Source organism: Vulpes lagopus, chromosome 5 (assembly GCF_018345385.1).
Source record: "Vulpes lagopus strain Blue_001 chromosome 5, ASM1834538v1, whole genome shotgun sequence".
NCBI classification, from domain to species: Eukaryota; Metazoa; Chordata; class Mammalia; order Carnivora; family Canidae; genus Vulpes; species Vulpes lagopus.
This window is the reverse complement of record NC_054828.1, coordinates 51,516,434-51,537,505: the sequence shown is the minus strand read 5'-3', so window position 1 is coordinate 51,537,505 and position 21,072 is coordinate 51,516,434. Positions and strand designations below refer to the sequence as shown.

The 21,072-nt window shown below is 34.9% G+C and overlaps 1 protein-coding gene and 1 pseudogene across 2 annotated transcripts in view; both read right to left on the bottom strand.

Moving 5' to 3' along the window:
- APLF (aprataxin and PNKP like factor) overlaps positions 1-21,072 on the bottom strand; it is a 71,047-nt gene that overhangs the window by 29,174 nt on the left and 20,801 nt on the right. For both annotated transcript variants that reach the window (XM_041755366.1, XM_041755367.1), the window contains exons 3-6: positions 14,202-14,374; positions 7,242-7,389; positions 6,797-6,929; positions 205-383 (exon numbers count right to left, since the gene is read on the bottom strand). In XM_041755366.1, coding sequence (XP_041611300.1) covers positions 205-383; positions 6,797-6,929; positions 7,242-7,389; positions 14,202-14,374 — 633 coding nt within the window. The remainder of the gene's footprint in view (positions 1-204; positions 384-6,796; positions 6,930-7,241; positions 7,390-14,201; positions 14,375-21,072) is intronic.
- Positions 10,709-12,760, bottom strand: LOC121490923 (annotated as a pseudogene).

Genomic DNA, 21,072 nt, shown 5'->3' with positions numbered 1-21,072 from the left:
TTTCCTTGCTTTATATGACATATAATTAAATTCTTATCTAGAACACTTGATGAAGGAAACAAAAGAATAAATAATAAACTTTTTAATTTTATTTTTAAGTAATCTTTACATCCAATGTGGGGCTTAAACCCACAACCTCCAAATCAAGAGTCACACACTCTACCAACTGAGCTAGCCTGCCACCCCCGAATAATAAAAAATCACCTTGGATGAAATGATAGACTCTTCTTGATCAGCATTTTTGTACTTTTTCCCCATGTCTTGCTCTGCTGATGTACTTTCTGATGAAATGAATCGCTTTCTTCCTCCTTGCTGTGTTATGTTTACTTGAGTTTTATCTTTGCAGATTCCTTCTTTTCTACTTCCCTGGATTACGGTATTATCTTAAACACACAAAGAAAAACAAGAAAAAAAATTATGTCTTGTATCTTCAAATGTCAATAATCCATTAAAAGAAAGAAAGAAGGAAAAAGATAAAAGGGCAATTAAAAGTAAAGTTCCATTTATATTCATGCCAACTTGAAAACACTTTTTAGCAAATCCCAAAAAAGTATTAAGCAGCACTTTGGCCAGGAGCTCCAGCCCTGGAGAGAGCCCAGCCAAGATACTAATATGAGCAGGTGCCATCCTTGAACTGCTTCATCTTGCGTCTCTGGACTCTGGTTTTATCAGCCCAAAAAAGGGAATTATAATAATAACTCATAAAGTTACTAGGCATAAATGAAGTATGATATGTAAATTATAGCAGAGTACTTGATACATGTTAAATATATGTTTTATTAGTCTTGAATTTTCTCTAAGAGAAAATTTAACATATAGCTATCCAATGAAGCTGACATCTAATTATTGAGCCCCTAACATCCACATTGAGGAATTCAACTTCATAACAGATTAAGAACCCAAAATAAACCAAAAGCGAGACAAACTTCACCAATTTAGAAAATAAGTCTCAATAACAATAATGGACATTGTTCCCCATAAAATATTTACCTGAGTTCAATATATTTGGCAAACCCCAGTCAACATAATTTTTGGTTAATAAATCCATGATCCTTCTAATCAGAAAAAAACATCTACTCTTTAAGGGGATAATATCTGTATTTAATTATCTGTCTCCCTTACACTCAAATGACAACTTCACATGGGCAGAAACTTTATGTGCCTTGTTCATTGTTCCCCTCTGGTATCTCTAGCACCTAGAAATGTGCTCGCATAAAACTGGTGTTCAGTAAATGTCGACTAAATGAATTGTGAACATAAACAGAATTGGTCCAAAGATTCCCTCAAGAGCCTGAATATAGGTCTGAATATTCCTATAGTCACTAATGTTCTGCAGCCAGCTTTATCAAATTTTTCTACAAAGAGCCAGAGTATAAATATTTTAAGTTCTGTTGGCCATACAGTGTCTGTCACAACTACCCAACTCTGCCTTCATGGTGCAAAAGCCGCCACAGGCAATACATACATGGATGAGCACAGCCGTGTTCCAGTAAAACTTTACTGACAAAAACAGGCAGCATGCTGGATTTGGCTCATGGGCTGTAGTTTGCTCAGATCTGTACTAAAGGATATCAAGAGGCCTGAAATAACATTCCTTCATTAAAGTCAAGAAAGAAAACACTGTCCGTATTATTTAACAGGAAAATCAACTGAATCAATATAAACATAATATATTTAACATAAGAAATTTATGAATAACCTGTTCAATAACTAAACTTTACCTAAATTCCTTAAATATTTGCTTTGAATCTAAATTCAAAGATTTCCTATCATTTTAGAAACTGTCAGGAATAAGACTAAATAGGACGATACAGCTTCATGCAGCAAATGTCCAAATGCTACAACAGATATGGATTAATCAAATCAAGAGAAATAATCAACCATGGTACTGCTTACTATGCTAAGAACTAAAAATGTAAATTAAGACACAGCATTTGCCCAAATGGCAGTTTACCATATTCCAAGTGTCACACATGTACATAAAATCGTAAAATTAGGGGTACCTGGGTAGCTCAGTCAGTTGAGCTTCAGTCTCTTGAGTTTTGGCTCAGGCCATGCTTGGGGGTCATGAGATCACAGGCACTGAGTAGCATGGTGTCTGCTTTAAAGTCTCTCCTTCTGACCCTCCACTCACCCCACACCCCCTGCTCGAGTATATATACACTCTCTCTAATAATAGTAAAATCTTTTTTAAAAAATCATAAAATTGAAAATGTATACTTAAAAAACTCTTTAAGATTCCAAATTCTCTACTTACAAATATCTTTTCACATAGGAAGAAGCCACTCTGATATTGTTGCAAAAATGCTCTTTACAAAGAGTCAATAAAATAAATAGCTTAGTTAGCTTCTAACAATCTTCAAATCTGGCATACCAAATATTTTTTTAATCTAGAATAGGTACAGTTAAATGACTACAATATAAAAGAAAATTTGTTAAAACAAATCACTTGTTTTTTAGTATTACTAGTTGCATTTACTTATACTTACATGAGCTATTGCACTGACAGTATATGAATGATAGCCCAACTATACGCATATGTCATTACAACTACATCCAACCAACTTTAAGAACCCTAACAGTTATATTAACAATTTGAAGTGTACCCTTCCTAACTTGCTAGGGTTAACCCAATATACCTACAAATACATATATGTAAACACACACAGGACTAAAACTATAAATGCTATTATTGTTGTGGGATAAAAATGCAGAATAAGAATTTTTTTTAAGAATAAGAATTTATAAATCAAGGAGTATTATATACTTAAATATGTAAGAGATACTGGCAAAATAGTCATATATTTATTGCCTATTTGTATTTATTCTTCTGTAGTATGTCATATACTATGCCCCAAACTTCTGAGTTTTACCTTTTTTTGTTACTAAGTAAACAATTACTAACCTTCTATCTTTTCTCAGTGTGACAGGTAACATCTCCCGGTAGGTTTGCCAGTCTGACTTTGTTTATAGTCTCTTCTGCCACAAATTTTTTTTTCATTTTTAACCTAAATGCTGTCAATTCTTCCCTGATGTCCCAAGCTCCCTATCATCTTCAGAAAGCCTCCCAAAAGTAATAAAAATATTGTTTCCATTTTTTCTTCATATGCCTTAGTAGTTTTAATTTTTACATTAGGACTATTAATTCAATAAAAATTTAAGAATATAGTATGAGGTAGTGCTCTAACACTGTTTTCTTCCAAATGGAAAGCTAATTTTGCCAACATCCTTTATAGTAATGATGCATCCTTTCCCTACCAATTTGAGCTGATAATTTTTAATATATGAACTATATGTTAATTTGATCTGTTTCTGGGTGTTTCATTCATTTTCTACTGGTCTAACTTACCTATTCCTGGGCTAGGACAACTGTTAAAAGTAGGAACCAGGCCCAGATTGTGAAATAAAAAGATTCAATAAAGAAACAGGTATTTCTGTTATTCAAACTGTCCTTTGGAAAAATCTCCTAATTCATTGTATACAACAGATGCACAGCTCAACACTAACATCTGACATAGATGGCACATATGGAGGAAAATACTAATCACTTTTGAAATACAAACACAAATGTTCTAAGCTAAATATCAGCAACTCTGATCTAACAGAGCTTAAAAATAATAAGCCATCATGACAAATAAAACATATTCCAGGAACCCAAGCATGGTACATTAGGAAATCTACCAACATCACTAATTACACTGACACAAGAAAATGCAGAACTATTTCTTTTTTTTTTTCTTTTTCAGCCCCACGCCCATCCCACCACTCGTCTATGCCCTCCCTGCCTCCACCCCCTCCACCCCTTTGCAGGACTATTTCTATACCAAAAAACTTGTTAAAGAATTCAGTAGTTGTTTCTGAAGGGAAAATAAGAAAAAGAAAAAACATCCTAACCATGATAAGAGTATCAGAATTGAATACCAATCACTTTAGTACTGAAATACTAATAGAATTTCTATTAAAATCGGGAACAAGATAAAGATGCCAATTTTATTCATTTTTTAAAATATTTCATTTATTGATAAGCAAATTATTTATAACAAATAAATAATTTTATTTATCTGCAAAAACAAATAAAGAGAGGGAGCACAAGCAGGCGGAGCGGCAGGCAGAGGGAGAGGGAGAAGCAGGCTCCCCACAGAGCAGGGAGCCTGAGTGGAACTCGATCCCAGTACTTGAGCCAAAGGCAGATGCTTAACTGACTGAGTCACCCAGCCACCCCAATTTCATCCACTCTTATTTAAAATGTATAGGGTCTGGTTCATGAAACAAAATTTTGTTTAAAGGCGGTAGGTAGAGCAGAAGAGGAAGAATTATCATAATTTTGTAGACATGGCTGTAGAGCTAGATAATCTGAAAGACTTAAAAACTATTAGAATTAGATAATTTAGGGCTGCTGGAAATAAAGTAAACAAAGAATAACTAGCACTTAGAGTAAATTTTAAACTATAGTTAAATTAATAGAATGTCAGTTCAACATTTACAGTCTGAGTTGAGTGGCCATGTGGAAAATACTCAGAGTCTAAAATTAAATGCAAACCAAGTGATCTGGGGATAACTTCAATCTTTTTCAGCATATGCCACTTTCCATGACTTCGTGTTGGAGGGTTAGAAGATGGGAGAAGAAGAAGATGAGAGAGTAGTACGATACCTGTTACAAAGTAAAAGCTCCTTTTGCAATCCAGCAGGAGTGTCATAGCCCGGGAATTATGACTTGTCCCAGAGCCTAGAAGGCTAAGGGAGCAGAGATGACTGGAAGCCAAGAGAAGAGAAGAGAAGCGCTGAAAACTCACCCAAGTGAATGTATATTCACTTCCCAATCACTAAGGAACATGGAGAAAAGTTTACCTCAAGCCTAAGAAACTCATGATAACATCTGAGGGCTAGTACCTGGGGACCCAGAAAAATAAACTAGAACTATATTGGCTGAAAAAACGAAAAGGACAGCCTGATCACAGCAAATATTCAGGTACAGTTAAGGATTAAATCAAGAGTTACACAGAGAAAAGACCTAGGAGAGAATGCAAGGGCATAATATTAAAACAGAAAAGAGGGATCCCTGGGTGGCGCAGCGGTTTGGCGCCTGCCTTTGGCTCAGGGCGCGATCCTGGAGACCGGGGATCGAGTCCCACGTCGGGCTCCCGGTGCATGGAGCCTGCTTCTCTCTCTGCCTGTGTCTCTGCCTCTCTCTCTCTCTCTCTCTCTGTGACTCTCGTAAATAAATTAAAAAAAAACAAAAAACAAAAAACAAAAACAAAAAAAACATAACTTTAAAAAAATAAATAAATAAATAAAACAGAAAAGAATAAAAACACCACAACATAGAAGGGGTAAATTTAGGTGGCTGTATAGCACCATAGCTCAGAAGATGGGCTTTAAAGTCAGACTGAGCTAGGTCTGTTACAGCTCTGGCCTTTATTACGTGATCCTGGAGCAGCCACTTAACGTCAGTTCATGTTATCTGTCTTGTACCTAATGATACGAAAGTTTCCAAAATAACAAGTTAATCAGATAATCTAAATAGCTATCAATGAACAAAGCATAGCACTAAAGCTGCAAAATACCTAAGAAAGTAACCTACTTCTAAATGAGTCCAAAATGGACTCTAAAAATTGATTTTTAAAAATCTCTAGCATTGATCTATTGACCTGGATGACTTATTACTCAAACAAACAAAACAACAATAATAAAAAACTACTCGGCAGAAAAAAGTCAAATTATTTCAATTTTTAATTAGCTGGATTCAGGTACCAAACTGTCTTACGTGTACTTCTAAATCTTTCTATCTCTAAAGGAATCAAGTAACCTACATTTGCTTTTACAAGTACCCCTCAAAGTCTGCTTATGAGAAAAGAAGACATGCGAGAATCCAAAGACTTTTCTATCTTATTTTGAAGCTTTGGCATTTTAAGTATATTGTGTATTATATAACATTCTTGTCCAAATTAATGTCAAATTGCTAAGTCCTTGGCTGGCTGCTGAGCCACACGTGCTTGGGAGGAAAAGCAGCAGCTGGAAGCCACTAGGGCTACGCAGAGGCTGTGGCTGCTGACCACAACAGGGGAGACAGACGTTAGGGCCCAAATCAATCGCCTATTAGAAGAAAGTTGCCTATTATGCCAAATTAATTGTCTATTAAAACAAAAATATTCAGAGGAACATAAAATCAAAAATCTCTACAATGTATCATTCCTAACATCCACTATCCCCTAGAAAGTTACTAAACTTGAGAATGAACAGGAAAATGTGACTAGTATGAAAGAAAACAAGCAGTCAATAGAAACTAAACCTGAGATGGCTACAAAGTTGCAAAAAAGACCAACAGAGACAACACATCAAACATTTTCATGATCCTGAATCAACGGGATGCCCAGCCGGTGACATAAATCACTGTGGCATCTGCCATGACAGTGAGCTGTGCCAGGACAGAGGTCCTCTCCTTTGCATCCTCCAGCGCATAATATTGTGTGCCCAGCAGTTCTTACTCAACCAATTCAGAAAGCTCTTACTGTGCTAGCCTTTTATCGTTGACGTGACACCAACACATGTGTTTGAAGATCTAAATTAATATATGTCCAGCACATAAGATGAACCGCACTTATTAAATCAAAAGGTAATTAGGACGATGCTGTATGATAAAGGACATAAAATAATAACTTACGTTTTAAGTTAGATTTCACGTACATGTCTAAAAAAATGTTAGGCTAAGTGATCACTGACACACAACCACTAGTCTAACTCCATTTGTTCAGAAAAACTTCCAAATTCTGCTTAATGTTTTCTAAACAAAACCTACCCTCGCTGCTGACTGGCGCTGAAAGGTTCTGATCACTTGGATCTTCCGTTAACATCCATGCTGGAAGGATTCTTCTCCTCTCGGCAGGGTTTGACTGTTGCTTACTGAGCTCTCTATGCTCACCTAGGAAACACTAAAAAGGCATATATGTATTAATTACTAAAAATAATCATGCAACCTTTAATGAAATTGTAAAATTATTTGCTTGGCAGAAGACTACCTTTTTAAAAAAATTCTATCTGCAACCCTGGACTGAATTAGTCAAATTCCTCAAAGAAAGAAATTCATTATCTCTATTAGTTGACACGGGGACTAGTACATTCTGTTCAGCTTACCTAAAAACATCAGTGCCAGTATTACGGTCATGATAGGCCTAATTTCAGTTGTCTTTTCTCTCCTTGAATAAGGAGTATATTACAAATGGACGAGATCCTAAATTTCTTACCTCACTATTTGTAGTAGTAGTCTGGGTCTCAGCTACTTCTGTGCTTCTTTCCAGCTGTGGGGCACCCGTTGTCTCATCAGGTGAGTGACCCAAGAAAGATTTTGATGTACCACTCAGTATATTATCTTCATCAAGCATCTGACTATTCCTATAAAATAAAATTAAAAATCACTGAAAACACTTGGATTGTATCACGTCATCATAAATGTGATTCCCCCAAGGACATCTAACCAATCAATTGTAATCCTTTCCTTGGCCTTTGCAAGACAAAAAAAGATTGTAACATACTAGAATGAAATATATGACTAAAATATGTTCTTCATCTGCTCACTATACCAGCACAAAATACATTTATCTTTCTAAATCACTGGCCTAGAAATCACCAGCTATTTACAGATGGGTAGCAGCCATCTCTCTTAAGGCTTAAGTGCTATGTACTTAGTACTTCTCCGGATAGCTCATAAAAGTTAACATCGCTACCCATCATCCAAAGAGAAAATGCAAACCGCAAGAACATCAGATAAGCTAATTTGGCTTTTGAAGAAACAAAAATAAAATCCTGATGTCATGTTCACACGTGGCTGCCACTGGAGTTCTAGCCAGGATAGCCATTTGTGAAATCTCCCCAAACCTGTAGTCCAACTGGAAGCTAAATGTTCTGACATTTAGGAGCATCCACGGTCACGTGTGGAACATACTAGCAGAACCGACTACCTCCCACTTGCTGCAAAGTGCAATAAGATCATCCAAAGCTGACGGGTCATTATTCATTATATAGACATACAGACAATCCAACAAATGTACTTTTTTGAAAATCTGAAAATATAGATGGAAATATTATCCAGAAATAGTAACGAATAAACTACTGATACACAACAGGGATGAATCTCCAAGGCATTTTGTTAAGTCAAAGAAGTCGACACCAAAAGGCTACATATCATATAATTCCATTCCTACCACATTCTGAAGACATAAAGTTACAGGGACAGAAATCAGATCAGTGGTTGCCCCGGCCTGGGGGTGGAGCCTGAGGGTGCTTCCTAGGGAAATGGAAATGGAAATGTTCTCTAGCTCACTGTGGTGGAAATTGCACTACTACATACATTTGCCAAAGGACATTGAACTGCACATTTAAAAAGGGTGAATTTCACTGTGTGTAAAAATGGAAGACAGAGATTTTAGAAATGTGTCCAGCTGAGAAGACACTACTTAATGGCTTGTTTTATTGCCTATATAGGAATCATCTCCAAAGGCCGACTGCATTTCAGTGGCAGAAATCAGCCAAAAGACAACTACATTACTGTGCAACGGGGCAGTTTTTCTCATTCAATAAATACCTGTTTTTATTTGAGCATTGTGGACTCACAGTGTTACCTTAGTTTCAGGTGTACAACACAGCGACTCAGCTTCTCTACAGGTCGTGCTGTGCTCAGGCATCTGTTACAACACCATTACAATATCACTGCCTGTATTCCCTACACTGCGCCTTCCCATTCCGTAAGTATTTGTATAACCCCTCGGTGTGTCAGGTACTGTGCCAGGCCCTGGAGATAGACTGAAAACGTATGATTCTCCCAACTATCATACCTCACTCCCCTTCCAATATTCAGATCCATTTTACTCAGAAGATACAGGTGTGCTTCCAAGTTACGATGTTTCCTTAAATTCTCTTAATGTTTAATTTGAAAAATATTAAGAAAAATTCAATTGTGCATTGGCTTTCCACAATTTATAATATTAGAAACTAAGCAACATTGTCCATTCTATTTCTAGTTTATCTTCTCTTGTGGCAGAAATTCAAGATGAATATACACTTTTGTGTCCCATAGAGAACTTTTTAAAATATTTGCCAAGAATAAATGTGACAACAAAAGGTAATCTAATCCACGAACAAAATTCTAATTGATATTTAGTTCCAAATAGGTCAAAGTACGCATTATTTTATTATACTTTTATTTAAATATCAAATATTGTCACTCTGATACAGCTGTGTTTTTATTTTATCTCCAATCCTTCTATGAGCAATCAACCATCACGGGATTTATAATGTAATGCTACCAGAATTTGCTAAATAAAAAAATTAAAAATTGGAAACTTGCCTAAATACAGGATAATAAAGCTAACTGAGTTACTTTTTTAAAATAATAGCCTTATTGAGATTTGATTCATATAAACAAAAATTCATGCTAAGTAGAACTTAGCAGTTTTTAGGACATTTACAAAATTAATCTATAATGCACCCATCATCAGCATCTACTTTTAGATCCTATGCATCACCTCAAAGAGAAATCCTGTATGAATTACTAGTCCCCTTGCATTCCCTTTTTCTCCAGCCCTTGGTAACTGCTAATCTACCTCTGCCTCTATGGATTCACATTTTCTACACATTTCACAGAAATGGAACCATACAAGTTTTTGTGTAGACACGTTTTCAAATCTTTTGGGTACATACCTGGGAGTAGATTGCATACCACATGTAATTCCTAGTTTAAAATTTTGAGTAACCGTCAGAATACATTCCAGACACTGTATCATTTTACAACCCCACCAGCAATGCATAAGCATTTTAATTTCTACACATCCTCAACTACACTTGTTATTATATGTCTTTTTGAGTACAACCTTTTTAGAAGATGTGCGGTCTTATCCCATTGTGGTTTTGATTTGCATTTTCCTAATGACTAATCATGTGATCTTTTCATGTGCATGGATAATCGCCATTTGAATATCTTCTTTGGGGATGTCTACTCAAATCCTTCATGCATTTTTAATTAGTTTATTTGCCTTTTTATTGTTGGATTGTAAGAACTCTTTATTTTTCTGGATGTAAGTTCCTCATCAGATATATGATCTACAAATATTTCCTCTCATTCTGTGAACTGTCTTTCCACAATTTTAATGGTGTCTTAGAAGCAAGGAAACTTTTAACCATGATGAAGCCCAATTTATCCACTCTTTCTTTGCTTGTGCTTTCGGTGTTATATCTAAGAAACCACTGCCTAATCCAAAGTCACAAAGATTTATGTCTGTATTTCTTCCTAATTTCATAGTTTTAGCTCTAATATTTAGGTCTCTGATCCATTTTTATATGGTGTGACGTAGGAGTCCAACTTCACTCCTTTGCATGTCGCTATCCACTTGTCCCAACACCATTTGTTGAAAAGACTATTGTTTTTCCCATTTAATTGTCTTGGCACTCTTGCCAAAAATCAGTTGGCCATAATGTAGGGGCTTATTTCTGGACCCTCAGTTCTATTTCACTGATCTATATGTCTTTCTTTATGCTAGTACCATACTGTCTTCATTACTATAGCTTTGTAGCAGGTTTTGAAATTGGGAAGTATGAATCCACCAATTCTTTTTTTTTTTTTCAACTTTTAGAAACCATTTATTTTCCATCAACTTTATTTCCATTTTGTCTGCCTTTGTGGAAGAGCACTTTAAGACCACTCGGTGGGTCTTTCTACCTATTCAATAGTGGCCTGAGAAGTGGAGGCTGCAGACCAGTCTTCAGGGGCAGGCTGAGTGTGCCAGTCTTCAGCAGGGAACTGCTGAAAAGAAACAGAGGCCACGTGCATGCACACCTTCAGACCAGCCTGCAACTTCAGGTTGGGTAGCGGTGAAGTCAGGAGCTGGAGCAGAGCATTCACCCTGAACCTCCTTGTTGGTCACAGCCTTTTCGGCAACAGGCATCTCTTCCTTTTTAAGCTCTTGAGGATCTCTGTGCAAGCAGAGATCAGGCCTGACTTGCCAAGGGTGTTCACAGGGAACGCCATGCACGCACAATACTTCCCATGCGAGCGTCCACCACATCAGACTCACTACTGGCCTCCCTTGGTGCAAGAAATGGCAATGTCCATGAGTGCAGAGGAGAGTCTGTCTTACACGGAGCAATGGTAGGCAGGTTAACATGAGACGCCTCCGTGAGAGGATCAGCCCTTGATTCAGTAATTACCAGAAGCTGCCTAGATCTGGTTAGTGAAGGTTTCAGGAATGAGGCAGCCAGCAGCAGGAGCGGCTCTGGCGCAGCAGCAAACTTCAACACAGCTCGCTGGCAGTATTCCCAGATGATGTAACACTGACATCAACAGGGTCTTCAACGGCAAGAGTGGCACGAGCTGCCAGCAGAAGCTTCTCCCAGGTTCTCTTCAATTTATGATGTAGATGCACTGTTTTCCTCTGGTAGACACACTGTTCCATTAGGAAGTCAAGGTTGGTGCCAACAAAGTGGGCTCCTGCTGCAAGGAATTTGAGGACATCCTCCTCCTTCATTTCCGGAACATCAAAGGCTCCAGACTCTATGAAAGTTTTCCTTTAAGTTATGACAGGAATCCCTGACTCCGGCAGGAAGCTTGTTCTGGTGGCTTTGGGGGGTGCTAGGTGCCCACAGTACATTCATGCAGAATAACGCTGTAAAGACTCCTCCTTGGGTAGTGGAGAAAACTGCTTTCTTCTTTTTAAAGTCTGTTTTAGCAATTAAGTTATTCTTAAATCTTAAAAATATACTCCAAATTAAATTTAAATATAAATTATACATTTTTTATCTTTAATATAAATTATGCTAACATAAATGAATTGGATCTAGAAATAAATTTTTAAAATCATAAATGAATTGTAGGCATGTATATTATCATACTATAGTGGTATTTTCATTTTACTGTTTTGTTGAAATTAAAGTGAATAAAACTAGCTTTTTATATGAAACCTAAAAATTAAGAGCTTTAACAATTTGAAAAAAAATAACTTTGCATGACATGAGGTTTACTGTACTTTTCTTAACGGTGTCTTATGGAAAATAATCTCCCTAGAGAGACAATGTTGTACTTCATCAGTGAAATTCAGATACAAAATTCAGAAACAAAAACAAAACGCTATACAATAATCTCATTCATATATTTAAGAACCCAATCTTTGCTGAGCACTTGCTACTGGAGAGGCAGTAAGAATGAAAAATTAATATTGGTGCTTCTGAATGAAATATGCCATAATGTAATTTAAAAAAACATAAAACTAAGTTTTTTTTTTTTTTTTAATTTGGCTTTCTCTGACTTCTCAAAAAAGTATGGGTTTTGGTATTTCTAGCAGAATAATTTCACAGAAATATATACAGAAAAGAGTGAGAAATGAACAAACTGATGAGAACTGATGTGAACAGACCCACATACTCCCCAGGAGTTGGTTATAAATAGGATTTCTTATACAGAATCTGACTACTACATAGAAAACAGTATGAGTAAAATGAAAAGTGAAAGAAATGGCAAGCTTTGTTTCCTCAGGTTTTTATGCTGTTCTTTTGTTGTTCAAATCTTTTTTATATTCACAACTGGCTGGGAGAAAAACTTCATAATGGCATCAGGGACCCAACCACTGCCACAAAGCACATGGGTTTTTAAAATATAAAATAACACAATTAATTTGGTTGCTCTAATCCAGGCAAACAATGACCAAATCATGCGCAAAATATTACCTCTTTCAAAACACAGCTTCACAGCAACAATATACCAAATGATATTACTCATAATAAATAACCTAAAAAAGTACAGTGCTGCTGGACTGTATTCTTACTTTTGTCAATACTAAAAATATTCAGAATTTAGTCAGCCCACAATCTCATTTATTTAAGGTACAGCATTAGTCTTTCTAGTTAAGGGGACAAGCTTGTTTGAATGGATATAAATAAAATTAAAGCTGACATATAATACTTTAAGCATAAGGCAATGATTGTGTTCTGTTTTATAGAGATGTGCAATATTTTCCTGATTTTTTTAAAAATGATTTAATTCCACTGTGGAAATTTACTGTAATAAAAAAAATTAAATCTTTATATTTCTCATTTCAATAGCTGGTTAAAAATAGCATTGTTTCTACCTGTGTAATAAGAGAAAAAAGAAGAGGAAGACAGGTAAAGTTGCAAGCAACAGTGACTGAATTTCATTTAACTGAAATCAAAAACCATTTTCTCACATAATTTTTCATTTCCTAGTTTGAAAAACTGTAGATGTAATTTGTATTTACTGCAATATACAGATCTGAAGCACATGATTTGGTCAGTTTTAACAGATGCATACACCCATTTAACCCACAACTGGCTGATTTTTAGTACTACTGTAATTACAGAACACATTCTGTGTACTTTTGTCTACCTACTTCTATAAATCTAGTTTATGTAGACTATAATTTAACAGCTGAAAAAGGCAAATAATATCTGCTAATGACTGCCTCAAAAAAACTAGTGCATTAATTTTAACTTTACATCAAATTGTAAATATTACATATTACATCAAATTGTAATATCTCATATCCTCAGTTTCCCAATTCTATATTTTCTGTTATTTTCATAAGAAAGAGGAGTTATATGCATGTAGTCTAAGTCAGAGGGATTAATAACTTAATAAAACTACAAAAGCTAAAAGGAAAGGTTAAGAAAACATAGTTGGTTTCAAATTAACTATCTTGGGTACTATTAGATGGAAAATACATTCTGAACACATTGGCAAAAGAAACCACATATGCAGGCAATCACTATTGAGGTGTAGGTTTCCAATGTCAAATGTTTTCTAGAGAAATACAAACACATAACCACATGCATCCCATGTAACTCCTATACTGCCAACATAGTTTAATCCTAGAAAAGTTTCTACTGGAGCATTTGTGGATGGCTGAGGAATTAGGTTACAATTACCAATTAAGTAACCTAATTGTCATTAGGTTACAATTACCATTTTAAAGATTTTGTTTATTTATTTGAAACAGAGAGCCAGCATGAGCAGGGAGAGTAGCAGAGGAAGCGGGAGAAGGAGGTTCCCCGCTGAGCAGGGAGCCCAACAGGGGGCTTGATCCAAGGAAACCTGGGATCCTGACCTGAGCCGAAGGCCAATGGATGCTTAACCCGCTGACCCACCCAGGCGCCCTCAGGTTATAATTACCATTACTTAATCTCATTTCATCAGGCAATCTTACCTTAAAGTACATTCCATTTCTGTTTCAGAGTGTGTAGAGAAAACACAGAAAATGTATTTGTCGATTAGCAAAGAAAAACTGTCTCCAGGACTCAACCAGCGCCATAGATTTTTCTTCAATGGTAAGAGCTGGCTCTTCTCGGAAGACTGATAAAAACATGGATTTGTGTGTATCTAACAAGTAAAAAAAGAATACAGTGATGTAATTCTAAATTATGAGAAGAACACAACTAAACACAAACTGATTCAAAATTTCAGTATCAATACAATTTCATTACAAACTTGGACTTTAAAGTCTAATAAATCTGGCACTTATATAAGTACCATAATATTATCTAAACCTAAAAAAGGAAAAAGAGCTAAAATATTCTTCTCACTTCTCAAGGAATCAAAGAAAAAAGCAAAGTTATCAATTAACTAATTAAAAGACATTTGCTTAAGAGTGACAATCAAACATTAGAAAAAGAAATATGAAAAATAATTCTCAGTATGGAAACTGAGTCCCCCAACTTTTATATCCATACTAATCCCTTGAAATGGCTAGCTTATTTTATACTTCTTTTCCCCAGTAACTTCTTTCTTTGTATGATTAAAAAATATTATAGGGAGAGAGATTTTGATCAAATCTCTCAAGCAAACATAGCTTGTTTCAATTGTTTTTGGTTCTCACAGGAGTTTTCTAATATAGACTAATATAGAAAAGGGAGCATTACAAGAAAAGCTGCCAATAAAAAATAAGCATTGTTGTCTACATACCCAAATTTAAAAAAAAAAAAAGAAAGACAATGTTGAAAGCTATAATGAATATGATCTATCTGGTACTGGCAATTTCATTTCATGAGGACCTGGCCATAAGTCCTTCCTATGTGTATCTGCAATTAAAAACATTTCTATTTCCTTTAAGTTTGTTAAAAGAAAGGAGTGAAATAAAATTTGGAGATAAAGAGTAGAAATAGAAGCTAAAAACAGAGATCATACAAATTTGGTAGGGGATTATTTTACAGGCCAGAGTTATTTTACAAACTATATACAAGACTTCATAAGAATGGACTTGCAGTGGAACACCGTATTTATGTAACACCACATTGCTAAAAAGGATTGTGAATGATTTTTAAAAATCAAGTTATAGTTTCACGTTTAGAAACCTTTCATTACGGTATCAACCACCCCTAATTTATCTCTCAGATGACCCTGGCTCATGGCTAGAGTTTTGAAGCCAAGACAAACCACCAGATTCTGAGCTTGCGCACATTGCTGTGCTTGGAAATTGTTCCCTGTTATTCCTCGGACTTTTAAAGGAAGCCTCCCCTTCCCTGAGAACACCACAATCATCAGAGTCAGGAATGCTGGGTAGCAAGAGGGACAAGAGTCAGGACAGAAATATTCATAGCTTCTGCCTGAACCTCGAATATTCTATAAATGAGGTTTGCTTCTAATAGGCTAAGATACGACCATGCTCTTATTCATAAGTATTTTAAAGATTCAGATGAATCTCTAAGCAACATTAAATTACAACAGTCCTAAATTCTCAAAGGCCAAGATGTTAAATACAAAGGCATAATATTCAAAGAGTAGAAAAGGTAAAATACTTTTTAAAAAAGGAAACTAATTACATTCTTTTAATAAGGCACCACGAACCCGAAGTGAAAGAAACGGTCATTTTCGGTACTTTTTACTCAGTTGGATATGCTTAGCATTTAAATTTTAAGTGGTAAATATTAGGTATTTAGCAAATATCTAAAGAGAAAGAGGACCAATGTATGTCGTCCATGATCATCTGTTTCTTCTAAAATTGTTCATACAGGGGATTCCAGCACCAAGAGCAAAAATGACATTCCTATAAACTAATGTAATATTTGATCCTATAATTTAAACCTAGACAAATATTACTCATTGAATAAGTTTTTAAAATCTATACCAAACCATACATACTTCTGGGCACCGACGTGGCTCAACAGGTTAAGCATCTAACTCTTGATTTCAGCTCAGGTCATGACCTCAGGGTCATGAGATCAAGTCCCGTGTTGGGCTCCATGCTGGGCATAGAGCCTGCTTAAGATTCTCTCCCTCTTCCTCTGCTCCCCTCCCTCCATAAAGAAACAAACAAACAAACAAAAAAACCCAACTATATACACTTCAACTAAAAAGCCACACACACACATGAAGTCTAAAACAAAGGGTAGTTTTTAGAAAGTTATAAAGTAGACAAAAATCTAGCAATATTGATAGACAAAAAGGGAGAAGATATACGCAAATTTTGAAATGAAAACAATGACACAGGCACACATGAAACTTGGTGGTATACTGCAAGTGCTTTGTGCTGATGTATTTGTAAATACAGCCAAGATGGACAATGATCTTAGAGATTATATACCAAGCTGACTTAGAAAAAAAAGCATGTATGTGTGTGTGTGTGTCTTTTGGAATTAGACTGATAATATTTTAAACATACAATCAGTAATTAAAAATCTTTCTAATCTCTCTCCAAACCAGACCTCAATGGATTTAAATTTTTTCTGAATATTCAAAGTCTTCCTGGACCAGAAAAAGATGGAAAGCTCTCTAATTCCTTCAATAAGGCTCAGTTAACTTTGATTCTAAAAGCAGATAAGGGCAGGCAAAATATTGGCAAGCCCAGAGTCACAGTGAGAACAAGATATGAGCCACTTATTGTGAGAAGCATATTTTTGGGAAGTGCCTTTTAACATATTCATGGGATTATAAGTGCAAACTTAAATAATATTATGTTCTAATTTTAGAAGTGGTGCAAAGGATGCATTAATCCTGAAGAAATGGAACTAAAATACAAATCAGTTTTCCATAGTTTCTCTTGTAATTATCATAACCATTAAGAAGGATTGATGTGTGTAACCTGAATTCCTCTTATTTTCAATGTTTTCTCTTTTTAATTTGGAAAGCATTCGTTTTTCTTTTTTTTCTTTCTTTCTTCTTCCTCCTCTTTTTTTTTTTTCTTTTACAAAATGAGCTGTGGAAAAGCTATTGTATATTTTATAGCTGTTTTCCAAGTACGCTCATAGGAAGAAAAACAATCACAACTTAGGAATTTTAATGCGCCAAAGAAAAAGAGCAGTCACCCAAGGATGCATATTTTGAAGATTAACACCAAGTTGCAAAAACATATCTAATCTTTTGCAATTTATATGTAGTTATAGAACCACTCTTTCAATCGTCCAAGAACCAAAAAGAGTAAGATTTTATTAAAATGAAATAAAAGCACTGACAGCTATGAATTCACCCGGAGGACATAACTAACCACTGGGGATGCGTCCATTTACAGACAACACTGTCATTTTGCCTTTATAATACATTTCCTTCCTGCTGATACCAGACAGTAGATTAAATTTAAATGACACACAAAAAAGCTATCATCTCCTCATGAGCTAACGTTATCTCCTACATACACTATTTCCAAGAACTGCTGAGAGCTAGAGCCTTTTTTAAAAGGAAATACTAGAGGAAAAAAAAGACCAATTCATCCAATTTAAAAGTACAAATTAGTAAATGCTCTAATTGCACTCATCTATTATTGTCAAAGTTACATTTCTATTTGATTGGATTTCTAGTTTGAAGGAAAGCAGAAAAATATTTAATCACTTAAACGTAATTTGGAGTACACAGCCTACAGAAGGGGTCATAACAAAATGACCGTAACAAAATATACAATAGCTTTTCCACAGCTCATTTACTATAATTCATTTAAATAATGTTACAAAAAATTTTTAAGCTAAAACTTCTCTCAAAATTTTATCACAGGGATCCCTGGGTGGCGCAGCGGTTTGGCGCCTGCCTTTGGCCCAGGGCGCGATCCTGGAGACCCGGGATCGAATCCCACGTCAGGCTCCTGGTGCATGGAGCCTGCTTCTCCCTCCGCCTGTGTCTCTGCCTCTCTCTCTCTCTGTGACTATCATAAATAAATTAAAAAAAAAAATTTAAAAAAAAAAAAAAATTTTATCACAGTTGTGTATATATAACCTTTACCGGATTAATTTATTTGTGACTGACTAGAGAACAGAGAGTAAATGATATTTAGCACACATTAAGGTAATACAAATGAATTAGAAGTCACTCTTCTATCTCATTATTTTCAAGACCTTAACATTTCTATTCACAATTATGGTCAGTTTAGAATTTTTCTAAATTTCTCTAAATTGCATCTTGCAGGTACAGCTACAGGAAGTAGCTGAATAAATAAATATATCTATTTCAAGGAGAGAGGCGTTTTGTTCAAACTACATTAACATTAACAAGAAATCAAGCATTGCATAAAGCAAAATACCAATACACACATCACCAAGTCCAAGAAGCAATATTCCTTCAAGTGGTATGGTATAAATAATTCATGGAATAAAATTCAGAACCCAATGAAATATTGTTCTAAAAGAGCAATCAAATTCTAGTACTAGAGCTGAAGATTTCCTTAAAATACACATTTTCATGTTTTCCAATGTTTGGAAGTTTGGCATTACAGAAGGAACTGCATGCACTACACTGTACTCTTCTCTAACCTTTTTCATGTAGTAAGTACTCCATAATAAGTTTTTAAAAATATAACACATGTTATTAGATATTATGTGTAGACCCACCACACAGTTTCAGAAAAAGTGTATTAACTTCTGATGTCCCTTTTAGTCTTGCCCATCCCATTCTCCTCTCAGTTCCTTCAGAGCTAAGTATTATACCTATTGTAGTGTTTGTCAATTCCTTAATTTTATGGTTTTATCACCTAAGCTTACAGCTATGAATATACTGTTATTTTGTAGAACTTTTCATCTTATATAAATGAAGCTATATTGCATATATTCTCCCAAGGTTGCTTTTATCATTATCAGGTTCCTGGCTCTATCCCATTAGTTTTTCATGCTTTCACTCTAATTTATCTTCACTGTTGTAGAACATTTCACCAAATGAATATATTATAATGTATTTATCAATTCCACTATTGATGGAAATTATGTTGTGTCTAGTTTTTCGCTATGATATGAACAATTTTGCTCTTCAGGTGCTTGTAGACATCTATTGGCACACACATATGTGTGAGGTCTGGCTTGTTGGGAATGAATGCCTTCATCTTTATTCTACTTGTTATCCTCGTCAACACTTGAAATTGTTTGACTTTCCATTTTTGCAATCCGTCAGGTGTTAGTATCTCACTGCAGTTCCACTTACATTTCTCCACTTAACAAGAAGGCTGAGCACCTTACTCCTGTTTACTACATCAGATTTCCAATTATGCAATGTGCCACTCAAGTCTTCAGCACATTTTCTCACTGGATTTTTATCTTTCCCATTGATTGAAGACATTTGCTATATATTTTGGATATTACTCCTTTGTCAATTACACGTGTTTTAAATAATGTCTCCCTGTTACATTTTTCATTTTCATTATAGTCTTTGCTAAGTAAAGGTTCTTAATTTCAATGTTATTGCATTTTTTTCAGTCTTTCTTTTTTATCGCTTATTTTAAAATCTTTCCCTACTCTAAGGTCACAAATGTTTTTTTCATCTATAATCTAATAGTTTTATAGTTTTGACTTTCATCTTTAAACCAACCAAAACTGATGTGTATATGGTTTGAGGTACAGATCTAATTCTTTTCCCCTCAAACAAATAACACACTGTCCCAGTATCATTTACGGATGAAAAGTCCTCTTGTCCACTGGTAAGTAATGCCAGCGCTGGCTCAAATAAAACTCCTACATACATAAGACCGAATCTAAGGTTGCTTTCAGTTGTAAGATTCTATTCAACTGAAGGCACCAAAACTTCTTATGAAGAAAAATCAAGTTACTTTTAACTTCAAGAAATTTTTTTAAAGAAGAAAATACCAAATGGCAAAAGAATCCTGACTTGGGAAATATGGTGAAAAAAAAAATACTGCATAGATTTCAAAGAACCTGAGTTCTAATTCCCATTTACAACTTGCTGACTATGTAAAATGAGGCATTCTCCAGAGGGCCTCAATGTCCTACGCTGTCAAAAACAATACTACCAAAAAAATGTAAAAAATGTTTATCTTCCTCCCATGTATATAAGGTTACATTTACTAGAAAGTTCATAAATCATACTAAATAATATTTAAAAGATAAGTGTAAACAAAGGTATAACTTAAGTAAACATTATGTAAAATTTTTAGTTTTATATCTATGACCTCATGAGAAATTTTTGCTCCACCTTCTAATTTTATACCTACCACAGTTTGGTACGCAAAAGACCCTTGTTGACTTCATGTAGTTATTTTACATGAGTACAATCTAATTAAAGAGCAAGGAAAAGTGAAGGATGTTTTCTACAAAATATTTTTTAATTAAAAATTGCTAAACTCATGCAGAAATCTGACCCACCTCACAAAAAATAAAGTTTAACTCAAAGAGAGAATTTTCCATTAATAAAATCACTATTAATTTAAGTATACTTATATTATTACTTTTTTGAATAGTCACACAAGTTCAAAATATACCTGAATACTTTTCATCCAAGTATAAACACAACTCCAGTTAAGTATCTTGATTAAGCCACTTCGGAAAACATTCTAGTCTTCAAAACTAAAATATCCTTAATTAACACTGAGAAAATAATATAAGTAAGTTTTTCAATATTCATGCATTAGTCAAAATTATGGTTTCCCAAATGGCCTACTTTTGATACATAAAAAATTTAATGCCATGTAAATTTTGTTGTACGAAGGGTTTCTTCTTAGCACTGAGTAAATAAGAATATAAAAAGAAAGTCTAATATTTATCAACTGTTCACAATTCAGTTGATTAATTTGCTTACAAATAAATGTGCTGAGTTCTTAAAATGGATCATGTCATTGTCTACAACTCTTCTGCTACTATAAATTTTTCAGATGC